A 21,429-nucleotide genomic window follows, 5' to 3' on the forward strand; every position below is an offset into this window, starting at 1 on the left:
TAGTGATTCAGAATAAGTCAAAAACAGGGTTTGGAAAATGGATTCATGATGTAGCCTACTCGTTCATTTTGAACATAAGTTACGGACTGCCCAGCTGATACAGCGGCGTTCTGTTGCTCAAGCGTCCACTCGCACAAATGCGACCACATAACATTTTAACTCGCACATCCTCAAAAAATGGTCGCAGTCTGGGAACCCTGTGTGGTGTGTGTGTGTGTGTGTGAGAGTGAGTGAGTGTATGTGTGTGTGTGTGTGTGTGTGTGTGTGATAGCATACACATGATTGTCTTACAGCAACAGCGCTCAGAGTGACTCACTTCCAGTTGTGGTGTCTGCATTGGTGTAGTAGCTTATAATCAGTGTTGCGCATATAAATGAGCTTCTGCTCGTGTTCATCAGACGACAGCGAGGAGCAGTGCTCATGGGTAATCAGGAACTAGGACGTGTGGACTCAGAGGAGCAGAGGATTGTGGGTAAAGCGAGCAGCTCAAGGCCTCTCCAGGAACCAGATCTCGTTCTGCCGATTGGCCGCCGCTGGGTTGGTGTATCCGGCCACGATGAAGGAGTCGTTCACGCAGTCGCCCGGAGAGTCCAGCGCCTCGGCCAGACCGCTGATCTCACTAATGATGGACCGCTCGTTAGTGGCGCCCGTGAAGGCCCTGAAACACACGCGCGTCGAGTCACATGACTTGTTTGTAGGGGTGCAACGGATCGCAGTTGATCCGCACAGATCAGGCCACACGCTTCGGCACCGCTAAGTTTAACCTTGTCGCTGAACGGACACATGCACACGAAATCATGTCAAGATACACACGTGTTCTCTCGGTTCGGTCATGAGTGAGCCGGCGAGGAAGAAACCGCATGTCTGTCAGTTCATTCAGTGACGGCAGACTAACATTCCTGCTGTCGTCTGTGTCGTTAATGTTAATAAAACAACAAAATACAGCTTTAACAAAGATTAAACTATATCTAGTTTCTACAGTGAACTAATAGTGTTATTTTACATTCAGGCTCAATTATGAATTTCTGCACCTGAATACTGTTAGACTTTGTAACTTTGTTATTTAGTTTTCATCTCTGCTTGTAATTTGAGTATGTGTTCTTATTTTATTTCTGACTGTTCACTTGTCTTTAATGTTCGTTAAAAATGTGTGGTTTTTTTTGTTGCTGATCCGATCCGTGGCTCAAAAAACCCTAAAATGATCGGAACGGTGAATGTTGTGATCCGTTGCACCACTGCTTGTTGGAGTGGAGCCGAGATTGTTTGACTGTTTCGCACCTGCTGTAGACGACAGTGTCGGGCCACTGCTCGATGGCGATCTCGGGGTCGTGGGGTCGCGGCGGGTCGCCCTGGTGCACCATGGGAAGGTAATACGCCACAGTGACGGCCCGGGACAGAGTGGTGTGCATCTCGTCGGTGCGCACCACCGTCACGATGGGTATGGTCATGCCCAGGTAGCTCCCTGTGGGTGGAGGAGGCGGAGCGTTAGGGTGTGTGAGAGGGTGTGTGAGAGAGGGTGTGTGAGGGTGTGTGAGAGAGAGTGTGTGAGAGGGTGTGTGTGAGAGGGTGTGTGTGAGAGGGTGTGTGTGAGAGAGGGTGTGTGAGAGAGGGTGTGTGAGAGGATGTGTGAGGGTGTGTGTGAGGGTGTGTGTGAGGGTGTGTGTGAGGGTGTGTGTGAGGGTGTGTGTGAGAGGGTGTGTGAGGGTGTGTGTGAGTGTGTGTGAGTGTGTGTGTGAGGGTGTGTGTGAGGGTGTGTGAGAGGGTGTGTGTGAGAGAGTGTGTGAGGGTGTGTGAGGGTGTGTGAGGGTGTGTGAGGGTGTGTGAGTGTGTGTGAGGGTGTGTGTGAGGGTGTGTGTGAGGGTGTGTGTGAGGGTGTGTGAGAGGGTGTGAGAGAGAGGGTGTGTGAGAGAGGGTGTGTGAGAGAGGGTGTGTGTGAGGGTGTGTGTGAGAGGGTGTGTGTGAGGGTGTGTGAGGGTGTGTGTGAGTGTGTGTGAGTGTGTGAGGGAGGGTGTGAGAGTGTGTGAGGGTGTGTGAGAGGGTGTGTGTGAGGGTGGTTGAGAGTGTGAGAGGGTGTGTGTGAAGGTGTGTGAGAGGGTGTGTGAGAGGGTGTGTGTGAGGGTGTGTGAGAGGGTGTGTGAGAGGGTGTGTGTGAGGGTGTGTGTGAGGGTGTGTGTGAGGGTGTGTGAGGGTGTGTGAGGGTGTGTGAGGGTGTGAGAGGGTGTGTGAGAGGGTGCGTGTGAGGGTGCGTGTGAGGGTGCGTGTGAGGGTGTGTGAGGGTGTGTGAGGGTGTGTGAGAGGGTGTGTGAGAGGGTGTGAGAGGGTGCGTGTGAGGGTGCGTGTGAGGGTGTGTGAGAGGGTGTGTGAGGGTGTGTGTGAGTGTGTGTGAGGGTGTGTGTGAGGGTGTGTGTGAGGGTGTGTGAGAGGGTGCGTGTGAGGGTGCGTGTGAGGGTGTGTGAGAGGGTGTGTGAGGGTGTGTGTGAGTGTGTGTGAGGGTGTGTGTGAGGGTGTGTGTGAGGGTGTGTGTGAGGGTGTGAGAGGGTGTGTGAGGGTGTGTGTGAGGCTGGTGTTCACGCACCTGCTGTGTTTTGCTGGCAGATGAACCTCATGATCTTCATGAAGCCGTAGCAGATGCTCTGTTCATACGTGTCCTCGTGAACCGTGATGCAGGCCCAGTGCGCCTTCTCATAGCGCCGCTTCTCGTACACCACCTCCCCGCACTGCAACACACACACCAGCAGAACATCAGGGTCACACCGGAGCGCAGTCGAGCAACAGATCCGTCACTCGGGTCAGTGTGGAATACATAAGCTCATGCACTTACAGGGATACAGTGTACAGTGGATTTGAAATTCTATGAAATGTTTTGTTTTGTTTTTTCACACAAATTTGTTGTTTTTTCTGGTAATCAAATGAAGACATAAAATATTAATTAAATGTTTTCGTGCTGCACAATGAGCTTTACTGTTAAAATTAAAACATGGAAGAAAAATTGTGATAAAACAAAGTTTTGATCGTAATTTATTTGAATTTAAATTCTACTGTACAATAGTAATATATTTCTGTCAAGTTAAACCCAACTTTTATTTTGACGGGTTGCCGTGAAGACCTTTGAGTTTCTGTGTTTATGACATGATGATAGTTTTTCTCAAATGAAGCGTTTAAATGCTCACGAAGCGGGTCTGGAGTCTGGAGATGAAGTTCATGCATTCGTATAGGCAAAAAACAGCTCGAGCCTCACAAGTGTGTGTGTGTGTGTGTGTGTGTGTGTGCGAGAGGTAAATGAAACTGCGCGTCGTCTGCACCGTTCATTCACACAGAACATGCAGGATTCCTATTTAAATAGTCTTTTTGCGGTTTAATATTCACACACACTAGTCTATATCGTGATTTGATTTCAAGCGTACTGAACTGCTATATCGCGAAAATCAAAGCCGCTAAAGTTCCTACATGGAGCGTCCATTTAAAACAAAATTATTTCGGGGGGGCGGGCCGAACAGTGGAAGGGGAAACACTGGGATAGTTCACCCTAAAGTTACAATTCTCAAAATATCTTTTTCAAAAGACATTTTTACAGGTTTGGAACAACGTGAGTGAGTAAATTACAGAAGTGTCATTTTTAGGTGAATTATCCCTGTAATAGGCTATTTTATAGATGCATTGTAATAATTTGACACAATCCTATTTGTGAAATACTTGAATCATTGAACCGTTCTCATATCTCCTGTGCAGGCGCTTGTGTATTCCATGTTGATTTGACATTTATCACTTTTATCCACTGACTTGCATTGCATTCATGCATTTAAAGTAGTATATATTTTTTTCAATTCATGCATTCCCTGGAAATCAAACCCATGAGCTGCTGTACACTTGAGTTACAGTAATGTATTTGATCATAGAGTAAATTGTCTTCCCGAACACATTTTAATAACTGAACCCGTCCCAGTGTTAAATGATCCAGATGTGATTCATGTTTCACCTTTTGGAGTATTTTCTTACAGAACTCATCAGTATCTGCAGAGGCAATAAACACGTTAAATAAGAACACACTTCTCATCTGACATTTGATACATTTCATAATATTCACTTTCTCCACACACATTTGTCTCATCTGGGGATTTTATCTGTGCATTTTTGCCTTAAGCTTCCGTTAGTTTCTGACCTGGATGGAAAGTGTCAATCAATGAAAGTGGGTGGAGTTTAATGGTTTCAGTACCCAATCCATCTTCATCATCCTCCTCCCTGCAGGTGTGTTTGATCACATGTATGATTCATATCGGTGGTTTTCATCCACCTATTTAATGCACATATTGGGACATATTAAAACCTCATGTGACTCCGCGTCAGCTGTGATTGGATAACTGGAGTAACCAGTGGACCAATGGCGTCGCAGCGTCTCTAATGTTGGTTTGGTGTTTCTGAAACGCTGGAGTCGGAGTGTGTGTTCAGAGTGATGTGGTGTAATCCCTCCAGAAGCGTCTCACACACACACTCGTTCATGATGACGCTCGACACACACTCGTTCATGATGACGCTCGACACACACTCGTTCATGATGACGCTCGACACACACTCGTTCATGATGACGCTCGACACACACTCGTTCATGATGACGCTCGACACACACTCGTTCATGATGACGCTCGACACACTCGTTCATGATGACGCTCGACACACTCGTTCATGATGACGCTCGACACACACTCGTTCATGATGACGCTCGACACACACTCGTTCATGATGACGCTCGACACACACTCGTTCATGATGACGCTCGACACACTCGTTCATGATGACGCTCGACACACTCGTTCATGATGACGCTCGACACACACTCGTTCATGATGACGCTCGACACACACTCGTTCATGATGACGCTCGACACACACTCGTTCATGATGACGCTCGACACACACTCGTTCATGATGACGCTCGACACACTCGTTCATGATGACGCTCGACACACACTCGCTCATGATGACGCTCGACACACACTCGTTCATGATGACGCTCGACACACACTCGTTCATGATGACGCTCGACACACACTCGTTCATGATGACGCTCGACACACACTCGTTCATGATGACGCTCGACACACTCGTTCATGATGACGCTCGACACACTCGTTCATGATGACGCTCGACACACACTCGTTCATGATGACGCTCGACACACACTCGTTCATGATGACGCTCGACACACACTCGTTCATGATGACGCTCGACACACTCGTTCATGATGACGCTCGACACACTCGTTCATGATGACGCTCGACACACTCGTTCATGATGACGCTCGACACACACTCGTTCATGATGACGCTCGACACACTCGTTCATGATGACGCTCGACACACACTCGTTCATGATGACGCTCGACACACACTCGTTCATGATGACGCTCGACACACACTCGTTCAGGATGACGCTCGACACACACTCGTTCAGGATGACGCTCGACACACACTCGTTCATGATGACGCTCGACACACACTCGTTCATGATGACGCTCGACACACACTCGTTCATGATGACGCTCGACACACACTCGTTCATGATGACGCTCGACACACACTCGTTCATGATGACGCTCGACACACACTCGTTCATGATGACGCTCGACACACACTCGTTCATGATGACGCTCGACACACACTCGTTTATGATGACGCTCGACACACACTCGTTCATGATGACGCTCGACACGCACTCGTTCATGATGACGCTCGACACACACTCGTTTATGATGACGCTCGACACACACTCGTTTATGATGACGCTCGACACACTCGTTCATGATGACGCTCGACACACACTCGTTCATGATGACGCTCGACACACACTCGTTCATGATGACGCTCGACACACACTCGTTCAGGATGACGCTCGACACACACTCGTTCATGATGACGCTCGACACACACTCGTTCATGATGACGCTCGACACACACTCGTTCATGATGACGCTCGACACACACTCGTTCATGATGACGCTCGACACACACTCGTTCATGATGACGCTCGACACACACTCGTTCATGATGACGCTCGACGCACACTCGTTCATGATGACGCTCGACGCACACTCGTTCATGATGACGCTCGACACACACTCGCTCATGATGACGCTCGACACACACTCGTTCATGATGACGCTCGACACACACTCGTTCATGATGACGCTCGACACACACTCGTTCATGATGACGCTCGACACACTCGTTTATGATGACGCTCGACACACACTCGTTTATGATGACGCTCGACACACACTCGTTCATGATGACGCTCGACACACACTCGTTCATGATGACGCTCGACACACACTCGTTCATGATGACGCTCGACGCACACTCGTTCATGATGACGCTCGACACACACTCGTTCATGATGACGCTCGACACACTCGTTTATGATGACGCTCGACACACACTCGTTCATGATGACGCTCGACGCACACTCGTTCATGATGACGCTCGACACGCACTCGTTCATGATGACGCTCGACGCACACTCGTTCATGATGACGCTCGACACACACTCGTTCATGATGACGCTCGACACACACTCGTTCATGATGACGCTCGACACACACTCGTTTATGATGACGCTCGACACACACTCGTTCATGATGACGCTCGACACACACTCGTTCATGATGACGCTCGACGCACACTCGTTCATGATGACGCTCGACACACACTCGTTCATGATGACGCTCGACGCACACTCGTTCATGATGACGCTCGACACACACTCGTTCATGATGACGCTCGACACACACTCGTTCATGATGACGCTCGACGCACACTCGTTCATGATGACGCTCGACACACACTCGTTCATGATGACGCTCGACGCACACTCGTTCATGATGACGCTCGACGCACACTCGTTCATGATGACGCTCGACACACACTCGTTCATGATGACGCTCGACACACACTCGTTCATGATGACGCTCGACACACACTCGTTTATGATGACGCTCGACACACACTCGTTTATGATGACGCTCGACACGCACTCGTTCATGATGACGCTCGACACGCACTCGTTCATGATGACGCTCGACACACACTCGTTTATGATGACGCTCGACACACACTCGTTCATGATGACGCTCGACGCACTCGTTTATGATGACGCTCGACACGCACTCGTTTATGATGACGCTCGACACACACTCGTTTATGATGACGCTCGACACACACTCGTTCATGATGACGCTCGACACACACTCGTTCATGATGACGCTCGACACACACTCGCTCATGATGACGCTCGACACACACTCGTTTATGATGACGCTCGACACACACTCGTTCATGATGACGCTCGACACGCACTCGTTCATGATGACGCTCGACACGCACTCGTTTATGATGACGCTCGACACGCACTCGTTTATGATGACGCTCGACACGCACTCGTTTATGATGACGCTCGACACACACTCGTTTATGATGACGCTCGACACACACTCGCTCATGATGACGCTCGACACGCACTCGCTCATGATGACGCTCGACGCACACTCGCTCATGATGACGCTCGACACACACTCGCTCATGATGACGCTCGACGCACACTCGCTCATGATGACGCTCGACACACACTCGCTCATGATGACGCTCGACACGCACTCGCTCATGATGACGCTCGACGCACACTCGCTCATGATGACGCTCGACACACACTCGCTCATGATGACGCTCGACACGCACTCGTTCATGATGACGCTCGACACACACTCGCTCATGATGACGCTCGACACACACTCGCTCATGATGACGCTCGACACACACTCGCTCATGATGACGCTCGACACGCACTCGTTTATGATGACGCTCGACACGCACTCGTTTATGATGACGCTCGACACGCACTCGTTCATGATGACGCTCGACACGCACTCGTTTATGATGACGCTCGACACGCACTCGTTCATGATGACGCTCGACACACACTCGTTTATGATGACGCTCGACACGCACTCGTTCATGATGACGCTCGACACGCACTCGTTCATGATGACGCTCGACACGCACTCGTTTATGATGACGCTCGACACGCACTCGTTTATGATGACGCTCGACACGCACTCGTTTATGATGACGCTCGACACACACTCGTTTATGATGACGCTCGACACACACTCGTTTATGATGACGCTCGACACACACTCGTTCATGATGACGCTCGACACACACTCGTTCATGATGACGCTCGACACACACTCGTTCATGATGACGCTCGACACACACTCGTTCATGATGACGCTCGACACACACTCGTTCATGATGACGCTCGACACACACTCGTTCATGATGACGCTCGACACACACTCGTTCATGATGACGCTCGACACACACTCGTTCATGATGACGCTCGACACACACTCGTTCATGATGACGCTCGACACACACTCGTTCATGATGACGCTCGACACACACTCGTTCATGATGACGCTCGACACACACTCGTTCATGATGACGCTCGACACACACTCGTTCATGATGACGCTCGACACACACTCGTTCATGATGACGCTCGACACACACTCGTTCATGATGACGCTCGACACACTCGTTCATGATGACGCTCGACGCACACTCGCTCATGATGACGCTCGACGCACACTCGTTCATGATGACGCTCGACGCACTCGTTCATGATGACGCTCGACACACACTCGTTCATGATGACGCTCGACGCACACTCGTTCATGATGACGCTCGACACACACTCGTTCATGATGACGCTCGACACACACTCGTTCATGATGACGCTCGACGCACACTCGCTCATGATGACGCTCGACGCACACTCGTTCATGATGACGCTCGACGCACTCGTTCATGATGACGCTCGACACACACTCGTTCATGATGACGCTCGACACACACTCGTTCATGATGACGCTCGACACACACTCGTTCATGATGACGCTCGACACACACTCGTTCATGATGACGCTCGACACACACTCGTTCATGATGACGCTCGACACACTCGTTTATGATGACGCTCGACGCACACTCGCTCATGATGACGCTCGACACACACTCGTTCATGATGACGCTCGACACACTCGTTCATGATGACGCTCGACGCACACTCGCTCATGATGACGCTCGACACACACTCGTTCATGATGACGCTCGACACACACTCGTTCATGATGACGCTCGACACACACTCGTTCATGATGACGCTCGACACACACTCGTTCATGATGACGCTCGACACACACTCGTTCATGATGACGCTCGACACACACTCGTTCATGATGACGCTCGACACACACTCGTTTATGATGACGCTCGACGCACACTCGTTCATGATGACGCTCGACACACACTCGTTCATGATGACGCTCGACGCACACTCGTTCATGATGACGCTCGACGCACACTCGTTCATGATGACGCTCGACACACACTCGTTCATGATGACGCTCGACACACACTCGTTCATGATGACGCTCGACACACACTCGTTTATGATGACGCTCGACACACACTCGTTCATGATGACGCTCGACACACACTCGTTCATGATGACGCTCGACACACACTCGTTTATGATGGAGGGAGAACAGCCCGAGTGCAGAAACACACTTTTATTACTGATATTTGAGCCAGTTTCCCAGGAAGTGATGATGTTGTTCTCTTGAACACATGAGATGGAAACGCTGCGTTATTCTCAAATATTTTCTGCCATATTCCAGTTTTGGCATAAGTTAATTTCACAGCTTTGGACGGAAACAGCTCTTGATTCTGTGATCTCATATTTGTGCTGATGGTGATGATCTCATCGCTGTTCTAGTGTCATTGTGTCACGTGACGTTACACTTCTGCTGAAATTCACCGCTGCCACACTGTTTACAGCTGTTTCTCTGGGGTTTTTGAGAACAGTGTTTTGTTCTTCTGCTGTACGTACCTTCTCCTTGCGTGTGAGGAGTGTGTGCGGAACCTGCTCCCGTGTGTGTGTGCCGTCGTTGTTGCTGGTGATCTGCTGGATGGGTTCGGCCATGTCTGTGAATCGAGGAGCAGATAGACATTATGTTTGTGTACTCAAGCGACAGTTTGATAAGCAAGTAAATCTAGTTGTCAAATCTAGTTTCTAAATGTTTCTTGAGCATCAGATCCTCATATTAGAGTGATTTCTGGAGGATCATGTGACACTGAAGACTGGAGTAATAATGCTGGAAATTCAGCTTTGATCACAGGAATAAATTACACTTTACTGTATATTCACATAGAAAACAGATGATTTACACTGGAGTAATATTACACTGTTTTACTGTGTTTATCTTCTAGTATTGCTGTAATGGCAGTGTGTGTCAGGTGTTAGTTGTCCTGTTTGCAGCAGCTCGTCTGTACAGCTAACACTAATGAGCAGCGACAGCCAACACTTCATTGCACTTCACTAACCCCACTAGAGTTATTTATCATGATGTGAACGGATGAGGTGTGTGTGTGTGTGTGTAGAACAGTGTAGCTTGACTTAAACAGGCACTGCTGACCAAAGTGCTGTACAATCCCTTCAGACAATAAAATACATAAACTCACAGGAACACACACAAATTCATAAAATGACATTGAACCAAAAGCCAGAGAGAAAAAATAAGTCTTTAGTGATGATTTCTATCAACATTGGAACACAGGCTTAAAGGGATAGTTCACCCAAAAATGAAAACTCTTGTCAGTATTTACTCTCCCTCATGTTGTTCAACCCCGTAAGACTTTCCTTCATCTTCGGAACACAAATTAAGACATTTTTGAGTAAATCTGTCAAAAAATGAGTCTCACTCCTCCATAGGCTTCTATTGTAATTGAAACTTGCCGGGCCAGAAAGTTAGTAAAGACCATGTTTAGACTACAGTGGCTCAACCTTAAAGGTGCTCTATGTAACTTTTCTACTAAAATGAATCCTTTTTTTATTGCCTGTGTGTGAAAGGGTTGTAATCACACATTAAAATGATCCACTTGTCGAGTTTTGCTATTACCTCTGAAGGCCAGTATTCCTATTTCTATGTGAAGTCTCCGGGTCGGATTTACCGCGAAATCCACCGGATGTGACGTGCATGCGCTCCCGAGCCGCTCTCCTTATATACAGTCTATTGTAGACGTCAGGGAGTTACGTCCGGTTAAAGGCGCACGTTGTTCGGCTTATATCTCAGTCAATCTTTGATCAATATTCCCAAGACTGTAATCGTTCGTAGTGCTGGACGGGGCCTTTCGAACGAGCCCACCCCCGAGGTCCAACTCGCCCGGCTCCCCGAGTTATAGCCGTTCGAAATCGGGGGTCCCAGCGAACGGCGATCCGGTAGGGGGCGTCCCCGAGGCCCGCCACTCTAGCGTTCGGGCAAGGGTTCCCCTGGGACCTCCTCCCCCGAATTTGAGCTCTCTGGGTCTTTGCGTTCCAGAGATACGAGCGATTTTCTTCTGAGATCGTGACGTCACCGGAGTCCGCAATTTTGCAGCGCGCCAGATGGTTTTCTGCTAATATCTCCGTGAAAACACCACCAAAAACTATGGAACTTATATGGTTCCTTTCAGCTCGACTAGATGGTCCCAACGAGCTCGGTGCTCGCCCAATCCGTCTAGTATTCGCCGAGATATTTGCGTAATAGACGGTATTGTCTATGAGTTCGAGCACGAGCGCTCTTGTAAAATTTGGTTGCAATCTGAAACATCACCACTAGAGGCCGCTAAAAGTTACATAGAGCACCTTTAAGTTTATCAAGCGACGAGAATACTTTCTGTGCGAAAAAACAGTGACTTACAATAATCCAGCCTGGAGGAAATACATCTTACTGTTTAAAACGCTTTCAATTTCGCAGTGGATCACTGAATTGGATTTGTTTGTCGAATTTAAGGCCGTTATCAAAAATCACTCCCAAATTTTTGGCATGAGAATTCCCAGATAAAGGACCCAGATGGTTATTTATCTGTATAATAGAAGCTGGTGATTTTGCTGGTCGCCGAGAGTTGAAGAATGTTGAACTTTGGGTAAAACGCAGCGCTCATTACGGTCACTTTTTACCCAGCCGTCCAATCACAGTGGAGGAGGGGCGGGGCTAATACCACACCGACCAACCGCCACATTCTGCCCTGTACAACGTCAACAGACGACAAGCATAATAACGGAACTAAATAATTTAAAACAAGAACCAGAGAAAATACGTTACATTGTATCGACATTTTAATATAGAATCAACACAGAAACAAAATATGCGTTAAATGAGACTCTAGTAACACTCTGGCGGATATTACATAACAAGCAAAGCGTCTCAACTGAACAAAAGCAGCGCTGCCAAAACGCTCTCAAGCGCCACAGAAAGTCTTCCTTTGTACGAATTTAAGGTTTAGATGTTTAATCAGTGTGCATTATATTATAATCATATAAATATTGATTTCCTTATGGGCCCATTTTATTATAATATCTTAATATATTATATATGATTCATGGAAAAAATAACGTATTAGGCGTACACTGTAAGTGACATCAAATCTAATTAAATCGTCAATCTCAATTATTTGTATGATGATTAATCATCAGCACAAAATTCATGACTAATTCATCTCTAGGTCAGTGCTAATTTATAATATTGTTCATTCCTGTTGCTTCATAATGTATGAGTACATGTAGAAATGAACATTAACCTAGATTAACCTCATAACCGTTGCCAGAGCGTCGGCGCACTGAAGCGTTTTTTTTTTTAAATAGTTCAAAGTTACTATCAGATTTAATGTTATTACCTTGACAAACTATACATCATTAAAAAGATATAAGACTTAAGGTTTAGTATTTGACCACTATTGTATTCTGAGAAACTTATAGTGACAGTTGTGTCTTAATTTGTGTCTGGAGTTATGTAATCAAAAAATTAGTCGATACCTTTAATATGAATTATGATGAGCGTCAGCCGCTCCCATTCAGAAAAAAACTCCTGTGGTGTGTAGTGATAGTGCATGATAGTGCTTGACAAAACAACGTCCATCAGGGCTTTTAGCTAAAAAATGTGCAGATTTGGAGAAATATTGATATATTCTCATAGGTTTACATCAGATTTATATAGACAGGAATCATATTTATTGAATTTATACCCAAATGCGTCGATGTAATCATTATAGAGCTGGTAAGTCCCGCCCCTTCCGCTTACCCCGCTGGACCTCTAGGTTGAAAAATCGTCAATGCAAGTGAATGAGAGAAAATAATTATTTTCTAATCCCGTTTGAATTTTGCAATGAATGTGAACATATGTTGTCTGGTAATTTTTTATATAATTTTTCGTGTAAAGAATGCTACAATTTAGCGGGTAGAATTTTCATACGGTTAGACTTTGTGTGAGAGCATTTGTGGACTACAACTCTTCGCTGCTTTCGACGCGTTTGATATACGTCACCACCACTAGCACACGGATCCCGCTAAACATGCCTGTGTCTTTGGTGCACTTCATGGTGACATTTGGGTACAAAACACACAGGCATCTCGATCTAATTCCTTAGATTATCGCACCGTGATTTGTGGAGGGAAGATGTGTTATGCGGTGACGTCACATATGCGACGTGAAGTCTTTCTCGTTATGTTTATTCCACAACTGCTAGCCAAAGAATCATACAATATACTGTCAAACTCGTTACATGAGAAATTATATAAAAAATTCACAGACAACATATGTTCACATTCATGGCACAATTAAAACGGGATCAGAAAATAATTATTTTCTCTCATTCACTTGCATTGACGCTTTTTCAACCTAGAGGTCCACTTGGAGTTTTACGGATGGGCGGGACTTACCACCTCTATGAGCGCTGGATACTCTGATGTACTGTGTTTTCAATACATACTGGCAGCCTGAGGGCGCCGGCGCTCTGTGCACAGTAAAGTCCATATATGGAACAAACGAAGAAGAGCCATAATCATGTGACATTCCAGGAACTCCCCAAACAAAGCTAACAGAGATCGCTGTAACATGCAGATAAAGATGTTTTGAAGACAATAAACATGATTGCAATGATATTTGATTTACCTGTGTTCTTCGAGCCATGTCAGGTATTTTCATAATAATAGATTCTATTTATAATGTAATGCTAATCGATATAGACTTTATCATCGTGCAGAGTACAATAAAATAATATATTTTCTGTCAGATTTTTTTATCTGAAGCCAAATCAGAGCACAGAAGGTTATTTAAAACACTCGACTTGTGCTGTAAAGTAAGTTTTAGAGCACAAACAGGGTTTTAATCTCATAAATTGTCGTGTATTGATGGTGTGCTAAGCTAACATGCTAGCTAGCCCTTGGTGCACCTGCTATACCTAGCTGTTATTTTTATGAATATTTCTAAATAGGACTGCTTGCTGAAATCTTTCTTTTTTTTAAGAAGGTCATTTTATTTAGTTTCAAATGTAAGGTGAGAACTTTCCCTAAAAGAGATTAGGGATTGAAACAGTGTGAATAGCCAGTCGTTAGTAATTATAATGCAGACAAAAGAAAAGCATATTTAGAGCCATAACCAGGCTGGAGAGGTGTGAATGTGTGCAGGGGAGACTGACACTGAATGGGTCTCGTCTACATCACATAAACAATAGACTGAATAGATGCTTAGAGAAGATGACAATAAACATCAGTTTGCATTTTAGAGTCTAATCAAAATAAAGTCGTATGACATGATCTTGAAAAACAGTTAACTAAATAAAGAGTTTTAGACTTGTCATCTTCAGATTTTAAATATAACATGGTCAGACATGTGGCTTTAGCTGCAGTGCATTTCTAGATTCATACATTTTTTGTAAAAATAGGCTAACGATTGCGTCATAACACGCGACTCTGTCGCACAGTACAGAAATTACCGTATAGACAGAAGTAGAAGCTCGCGCGCAATCGGGGGGACGTGGAGGCATCAAGTCAAGGGAGAAGCCCATAGAGTGTCAAAGTTGCTCCTGCTGCTAGCTTATGGACAGCTAATACTCACGAACTCCGGCTCTGCAAGATTCGGAAGGGAATGATTCAGATTCCTCTTGGCACCGCTACTAGAAGACGTACAAGTTGCTCACGTCACATCTACGTCTTCCAGCTCAGTTCGAGCATGCGCAGTGCGCTTGGCAATCAGGAAGTGAGTGCTTCTATTTGACTTCACTTTTCTCCGTTGAAGTCTATGGGGTCGCTGTGTCCATTTCTTTTACTGTCTATGGATTTTACAAAAGTGGGGTTGCAGTTAGGGCTGTCGCGGTGAAGAAATTTCCCTTGAGTGGCTCAATAGCGCGATATGCGGTATTACCGCCATTTATTTATTTATATTTATTTGTTGCTATAAATACGTGTTATGACGTGGTCAGCATACACAAAAACAATGTAACCAATGTAACCGAAACTAAACAGCGTCTCTGCGCATTGAAAGACTGTCACTCAGCGGGCAGTTACACACCAACGGACTGTCTTTGAGTGAGTCATTAAACCGTTCATTCAACGAAAATGTTCAAAAAAGCTGATTCCTTAAATGATAGATGTAATGAAACAAGGCGTTCGTTTTTTTTGTTTTTTTTTTATTTGAGGTCCACTTTTCAAGGCTCAGCTGGCCAGCAATGCTTCACTTAGACCAATGCGTGACTCGCTGCTTTCCCCCCACGGCTTCCTCGCGCTGTGTAATGCTGACCAGCGCTGACGGCATTCATGGTAAATACCCTTACACGTTAAAAGGATGATACGACAAATATTTCGCTTTCTTTGGAAACGGCAACCTTTTCACGAATATACTAGGGATGTGCACGAATATTCGAATCTTGAATATTCGATCTGTAATTATTATTCGAAAAATAAAATACTATTCGAATTTTATCGAATTTATGAAGCCGTAGCCTAAATGCTTTGCTGGCCATAAATGCAGTGAATCCCTGATAAATCCCAAGCACTAACTCGCAGTTATAACTAAATCCTCTGGGTGGCGCTGTGGTGCGTGTTTAACAAGTTGTTTGTATTTGATCACATAATGTCGTCGTCGTCTGCCTCGCGAAGTTTGGAATTAGACTACTAGTTGAAAATTATGTTACTAAATGATCTTACAGAAGGGAATTACTTTTGATCAAATGAATTAATTAATCTGAGTTATAATATTATCAACACAATGAGAAATCACATGAAAGCCAAACAGCAGGCGACTGAGGAAAGACAGCTGTCCATCACTACGACTGCAGGTAAGTGCAGCTGTAGCGCGCGTGATCTGAGAGATGATAACTTATCTAATAGCAAAAAAAATTTTTTCGACATATACTTCCCTTAAGTTTCATTGAGAGAGACCGGTTTAAGAACAGAAAACGCAAAGTGCTGTTAGAAACTTATAACACCGTGACCGTTTGTGTCTCTGAATCGTCTGTCAGTGCAGCGCGTTTTCTCACTCGAGCATAAATTGCTGGCGGCGTCCCTGCATGTGGACATTATTGTTTTTCTCAACATAAACGTGAAACAATATACACGATAATCATGCTGACTCGAGTGTGTGTGTACGTTCTGAGCGATATCTGGCGCAGTCTGCTACTCTGCTTTATTAGGCGTTTTTTTTCCGCTCGCGCTGCTTGAGCTTAAATCCTTTTGTTATTTATATTTTGTTTACACATAGGCCAACTGTTTAATGATTTCAACTAAAAGAAAACTTTAACATATATTGTAAGCTTGTTGTGTATTGCCTAATCGTAAGCTTGTTAAGAAATGGTGACAAAAGTTTTGAAAAATGTACTTAAAAAATAACGTCTTTTTCGTTAAATGTCATTTAAATAGGCTAAACGAATATTCGAATGTATTATTTTTGAAAAATGCCCATCCCTAGAATATACATGACTTGACTTCAAAGACAGAGGGAGGTAATCGCACGCGCTCAGGCGATCTCATTCACTGTCTGTTTAGGCTTAAGTCCAAATCCACGAAGCCTCTGTACAAATCACCATGATAAACAGTCTTGTTATCATTATTAACTTATTTAACATTCAATACACATGGTACGAACTATGAAGGGTGGCCTTATGAAAAAAGAAAACGCGGTTGCTGCGGTTACTTGCATTCCTCTGCGGTTGGCCTGTCAGTAGCGCGGTACTGCAATATTGCGGTTATCGCGACAGCCCTAGTTGCAGCTTAACAGGTTAATAAATGTTTATTAATTTTATTGTGCTATTACGGAGTTAGGCTACACCTTATTGTGTTATTACAGAGTTAAGTATCTTTTCTAATCTCTCGCATCGTTCGGTCAGAACTGTGCTGGAAACTGCAGGAACACATGATAGAGCGATCGATACGGTCTTCTGTTTGATCTGGATCAGCGAGTCTCTTACTGTAATATAATGTTTGCTCTTCACGTGCACCGCGGTGTAAAGCGCTTTACTGGACTGGATTTAGAAAGGCCTGGTCTGGATAATCTCGGCACACAAACACACATCACCTGATTACACGTCAAGCCCTTCACAAAGCCCTGAGTGTTCAGCAGGACGCCCATGATGATTGACTGTGCTTTATAAACTCTGTGTTTGATATGGAGAACAGAGTCCTGTGATAATCTGCTGAACTGGGTCAGGACGGCCCTCCTGCACCCCCAGTGAATCATGGGAAATCCTCCCTGCCTCAGTGATAGTCACGCAAATCTGCCGGGTTCATATGCGGAAGAGCTCAGATCATGCCTGACGCTTTGTGTTTTAAAGCACTAGATGGTTTTAAGAGCGATTGAGCTTTTCACAACTAGACTAGCGGAGAGAAAACAAGTGTTTATTTTATTGCTCTTTATCTATAAGCGTCTGTAGATCTCAATCTGTGGTGAGTTTGAGTCAGAAATCTCCACTTCAGCAGATTTACACACACCAGACTTTACAGTTTTATTCATATCTATATTCTGAAGGCTTGTTCATGTATCATCCCATGATTTACACATTTTACTTCTTATAAAAATGGTGAAAACGATTTTTGGAGTGATAGAAAGGGAAATCCAGAATCCTCTCTGTAAAAACCTTTAATATGGTGACAAAATCAAACAAGAATTATGAGCCTGACTTTATCCAAAGTTCACATTTCTGTTCTGGAAACTAGGGCTAATAGTCGGCGAGACGAGGCTTAGTTTCATTAGTCGGTTATGCCAAGTTCACACTGCACGATTTTAGCGAAATCGCTGACAAATGCCTGAAATCAGAGGCAAATGTGAAATATCTGGACCTGTCTGCGATTCAGAGTCCTGCTGTGTGAGTGTGTTCTGACTGAAACTTACAACCAACGAGAGAGCAAGATACAGGGCAGTGGGAAGCTATTAGCTATAGACCAGAATATCAGTATTTACAATTATACCAAGCAGAAATAAAGCACAAACATTTGCTTGACCAGCCGCACATCGCAAATGTATTTATTTATGAACCTCCAACTCTCTGCCTGCGTCTCCAACCATTTCCTCCATCTTTGTTCCTTTTTCTGCTTTATTTTATTCTCTGCGTTATGTGAGAAAGCGGTGTTCTTTATAAAATAATCACTTCAGAAATAGTGGAAATTGCATTTATTAGGATAAATGGGATATTATAAACTATAGCCTAGCCTACATGCGTCACGATTCCTGTCTTGTGTTTTCCTTGTCTTGTGGACTTTTGTTATTTCCTGTAGTTCTGTGCCATGTTTTGTAGTTCTTCTTGTTTATTAGTGTCTCCGGGTGTTTCTAATTAGCCCCGCCCCCTTGTTATCTTGTTTAGCTTGTTTGTCCGCGTATTTAAACCTCTGTGCTCCAGTTGTTGCCATAGTTTGAGCAATCATTCACAATCATTCCCTTTAAATACACTCCTGTAGCCTAATGGTTTGCCAGCTGATGTACCTTTGGTTAATATAATTAAAAAGTAGTTTCAATTTTATTCTGTGCATGAAAACACTTGAATTGGTCCAATTGAACACTGGGTGTATTAACTTCAGAATTATATTCGTATATTGAGATGAAAAGACGTTTTTTTGGGGGGGGGGGGGGGGGGGGGTTGCAGAAATATATAGAAAGCTTGAAATATCTGCTTTTAAATGAACCAATTCGAATCGAAAACAAACACTGATTATGTAATCCGTATGAAAGGAGATGAGAGTCAGCATCCTCAACTAGGCTACATCTCTGACACACAGACTCAGAAAATACTAATTTATCAATAAACCATTATAGTGTAATGGTGTAATTATAGTGTAATTATCCTTGTTATTTTTCCCCGACACATTCATAATCAGTACTTTTGCCAGTGCTTCACGGCAAGCTTTATGCGTGAGCTTGACTGCGGAATAGGCTATTCCACCCCTAGTATATATTTAAGTAATTAAATTAATATAAACACGTGATTAGTCGACTAATGGCTTACATGAACAACTAGAAACATTTTTAGTCGGGACAGCCCTATTGGAAATGAATGCAAATTAGTATTTAATTAGATAATTTGCTTATTTAAACAGCATTTTCAGGGTAAACTTGTAACACACAATAATTTTTTTAATGTAACGTTACTGTGATTAATCAACTAGGGAAGTATGGTGATGTTTATGAATTGTTGTCTGTCTCTTTAAATGCTCAGGATTGATTCTGATTGGCTGTCAATGTTTTATCGTTCATCAACTGAAAGTGGTTTATAGTTGTGGTGTGAACTCTACTATTCTTATAGAATTATTACAACTTTATAGCTATTGTTATCATCCTTGGTGTGAACATTTTTCCTCAGAATTGTAAGATATAAATTGATAATTCCCTTTGTTATTATTTTTATTATTCCGTGAAGGAAACAAGCTTCCATACAAGTTTCAAGTTTGCTTTATTTATATAGCACCATTAAAACTGCAGAAGCTGATTAATGTGCTTTATTACAACATCAGATCAAATACATACAAGCAAAAGCAGTAGAAAACTAATTTCACAAATAAAATCAGAGACCATTTTCAAACTAACGTTAAATAGCTAAAGAAAAACAAAATACAAAAGTCAAATACAAAATGAATCATCAGGGAACATTAAAAGGAATGGAAAAATAATGAGTTTTAAGCTATAATTTAAGCTAAAATAATGAGTAATGAGATTTAAAAATCTGTCAGTGAAAATCTGAGTGTGTGTTTGACACAACAGCTGTTGATCGCAGTTCTGCTCTGATAAATGAGTCAAGGAGTGTTTTATCTGTTTTGTTTACACTTTGCAGCCGTGTGTGTGTGTGTGTGTGTGTCCGAGCCGCCTATCTAGGCTAGACCGCATATGTGCGCTTCAGTCGCGCTACTGAGGGGAATGACCGTTAAACTGGCGCGATTCGCGCGAAACGCTCCTCAGTGTAGCTGCTAGTTCGTTCACTCGCTGTGTGTGTGTGTGTGTTTACCTGTGGGCACCTCCACCTGGTGTCCTCGCGCCACATCTCTCCAGTAGCGCAGGAGTCTCTCCTGGTCCTCCTGGTCCTCCAGCTCCTCCTCGGGACTGTCTGACAGCTGATCCTCCGACACGGACTCCAGGTCCTCCAGCGAGATCATATCCCCACCGCCGCCTCCGTTCATCCGACACCCGCCGCGATCCATCGCTCGATCCGTCGATGACGAGCCCGCGCGATCGTGTTCAGAAGCGCCCTCACTCTTCGGTCACACGGATTTCACCGTCATGTCCGTGTACCGGAGCACAGGAGGATATTTAACATTGGTCGCTAATCTCGCGTTATTAACAGCGCTCAGTTCGTACGTGTTGTTTTGCAGGCGCGAGAGTCGTGACGTTTTTAAGGGCGGGCTGACTCGGGTTACGTGGCCGCAGAAGCCCCGCCCCCCGCGCAGAATAATAAACATTCATCACTCACTCACAGCGCTCATATCTAAACATCAACTGTCATAACGACGATTACAGATTATATGTATCCAAAATAAGGATCTAAGAAATCATCTAATGTGTGTGGTAACATGACAGAGCAACAGTCTCTGATGGATAGATTCTGTAATGCCTACAAATGCTTTAATGAGCCTTGATTTAAATGTACTTTACTTTATGGAAGCCCTTTCCCCCACAAACATTCTGCTCTGGTTAATCTTATTTGTGATTTTAAAAGTCATAATTATGACAAAAAGTTAAAATTATGACATAAGTTATAATTGACATACTAAGTTGATTATGAGATTAAAAAGTCGAAATTGAAGTAGCAATAACTTTGTCATAATTTCGACTTCTGTTATAATTATGATTCACAAAAGCATGATTTTTCCCTACAAGTGTGTGTGTGTGTGTGTGAGCGAGAGAGAGAGTGTGAGAGAGAGTGAGTGTGTGTGTGTGTGTGTGTGTGTATATGTTTTATATAGGCTTCATTCACTATCTAATGTAACTGATTAGGTCTTGAACTGCTGCTGAGTTTGTCTGGCGTGAATAGAGATTTTCGAATAGAGATTTTCAGCTGAAGGTTCAGGATTATTCCAGATC

The 21,429-nt window shown here is 44.5% G+C and overlaps 2 protein-coding genes across 2 annotated transcripts in view; one reads left to right on the forward strand and one right to left on the reverse strand.

Moving 5' to 3' along the window:
* The window catches only part of fancm (FA complementation group M), a 59,057-nt gene that overhangs the window by 10,064 nt on the left and 27,564 nt on the right, over positions 1–21,429 (forward strand). The gene's annotated exons all lie outside the window — the stretch shown is intronic.
* On the reverse strand, positions 306–20,712 carry soul3 (heme-binding protein soul3). The gene is made up of 5 exons (XM_056236745.1): positions 20,357–20,712; positions 9,945–10,039; positions 2,576–2,717; positions 1,279–1,462; positions 306–658 (listed from the first exon to the last, which is right to left on the reverse strand). The coding sequence occupies exons 1-5, from the start codon at positions 20,547–20,549 to the stop codon at positions 487–489; spliced, it is 786 nt and encodes a 261-aa protein (XP_056092720.1). The 5' UTR covers positions 20,550–20,712; the 3' UTR covers positions 306–486.

Source organism: Rhinichthys klamathensis, unplaced genomic scaffold (genome assembly GCF_029890125.1).
Source record: "Rhinichthys klamathensis goyatoka isolate OS25496 unplaced genomic scaffold, OSU_Roscu_1.1 h1tg000462l_1, whole genome shotgun sequence".
Lineage (NCBI taxonomy): Eukaryota > Metazoa > Chordata > Actinopteri > Cypriniformes > Leuciscidae > Rhinichthys > Rhinichthys klamathensis.

What these genes read in the sequence shown, in the direction of transcription:
- soul3 (XM_056236745.1), bottom strand. Translation starts at nt 20,549, where the DNA reads ATGGATCGCGGCGGGTGTCGGATGAACGGAGGCGGCGGTGGGGATATG. An exon ending in TCCTCACACGCAAGGAGAAG is followed by an intron (nt 2,718 to 9,944) that starts GTACGTACAGCA and finishes TGTGTGTTGCAG; the next exon opens with TGCGGGGAGGTGGTGTACGA. An exon ending in CTGCCAGCAAAACACAGCAG is followed by an intron (nt 1,463 to 2,575) that starts GTGCGTGAACAC and finishes CTCCACCCACAG; the next exon opens with GGAGCTACCTGGGCATGACC.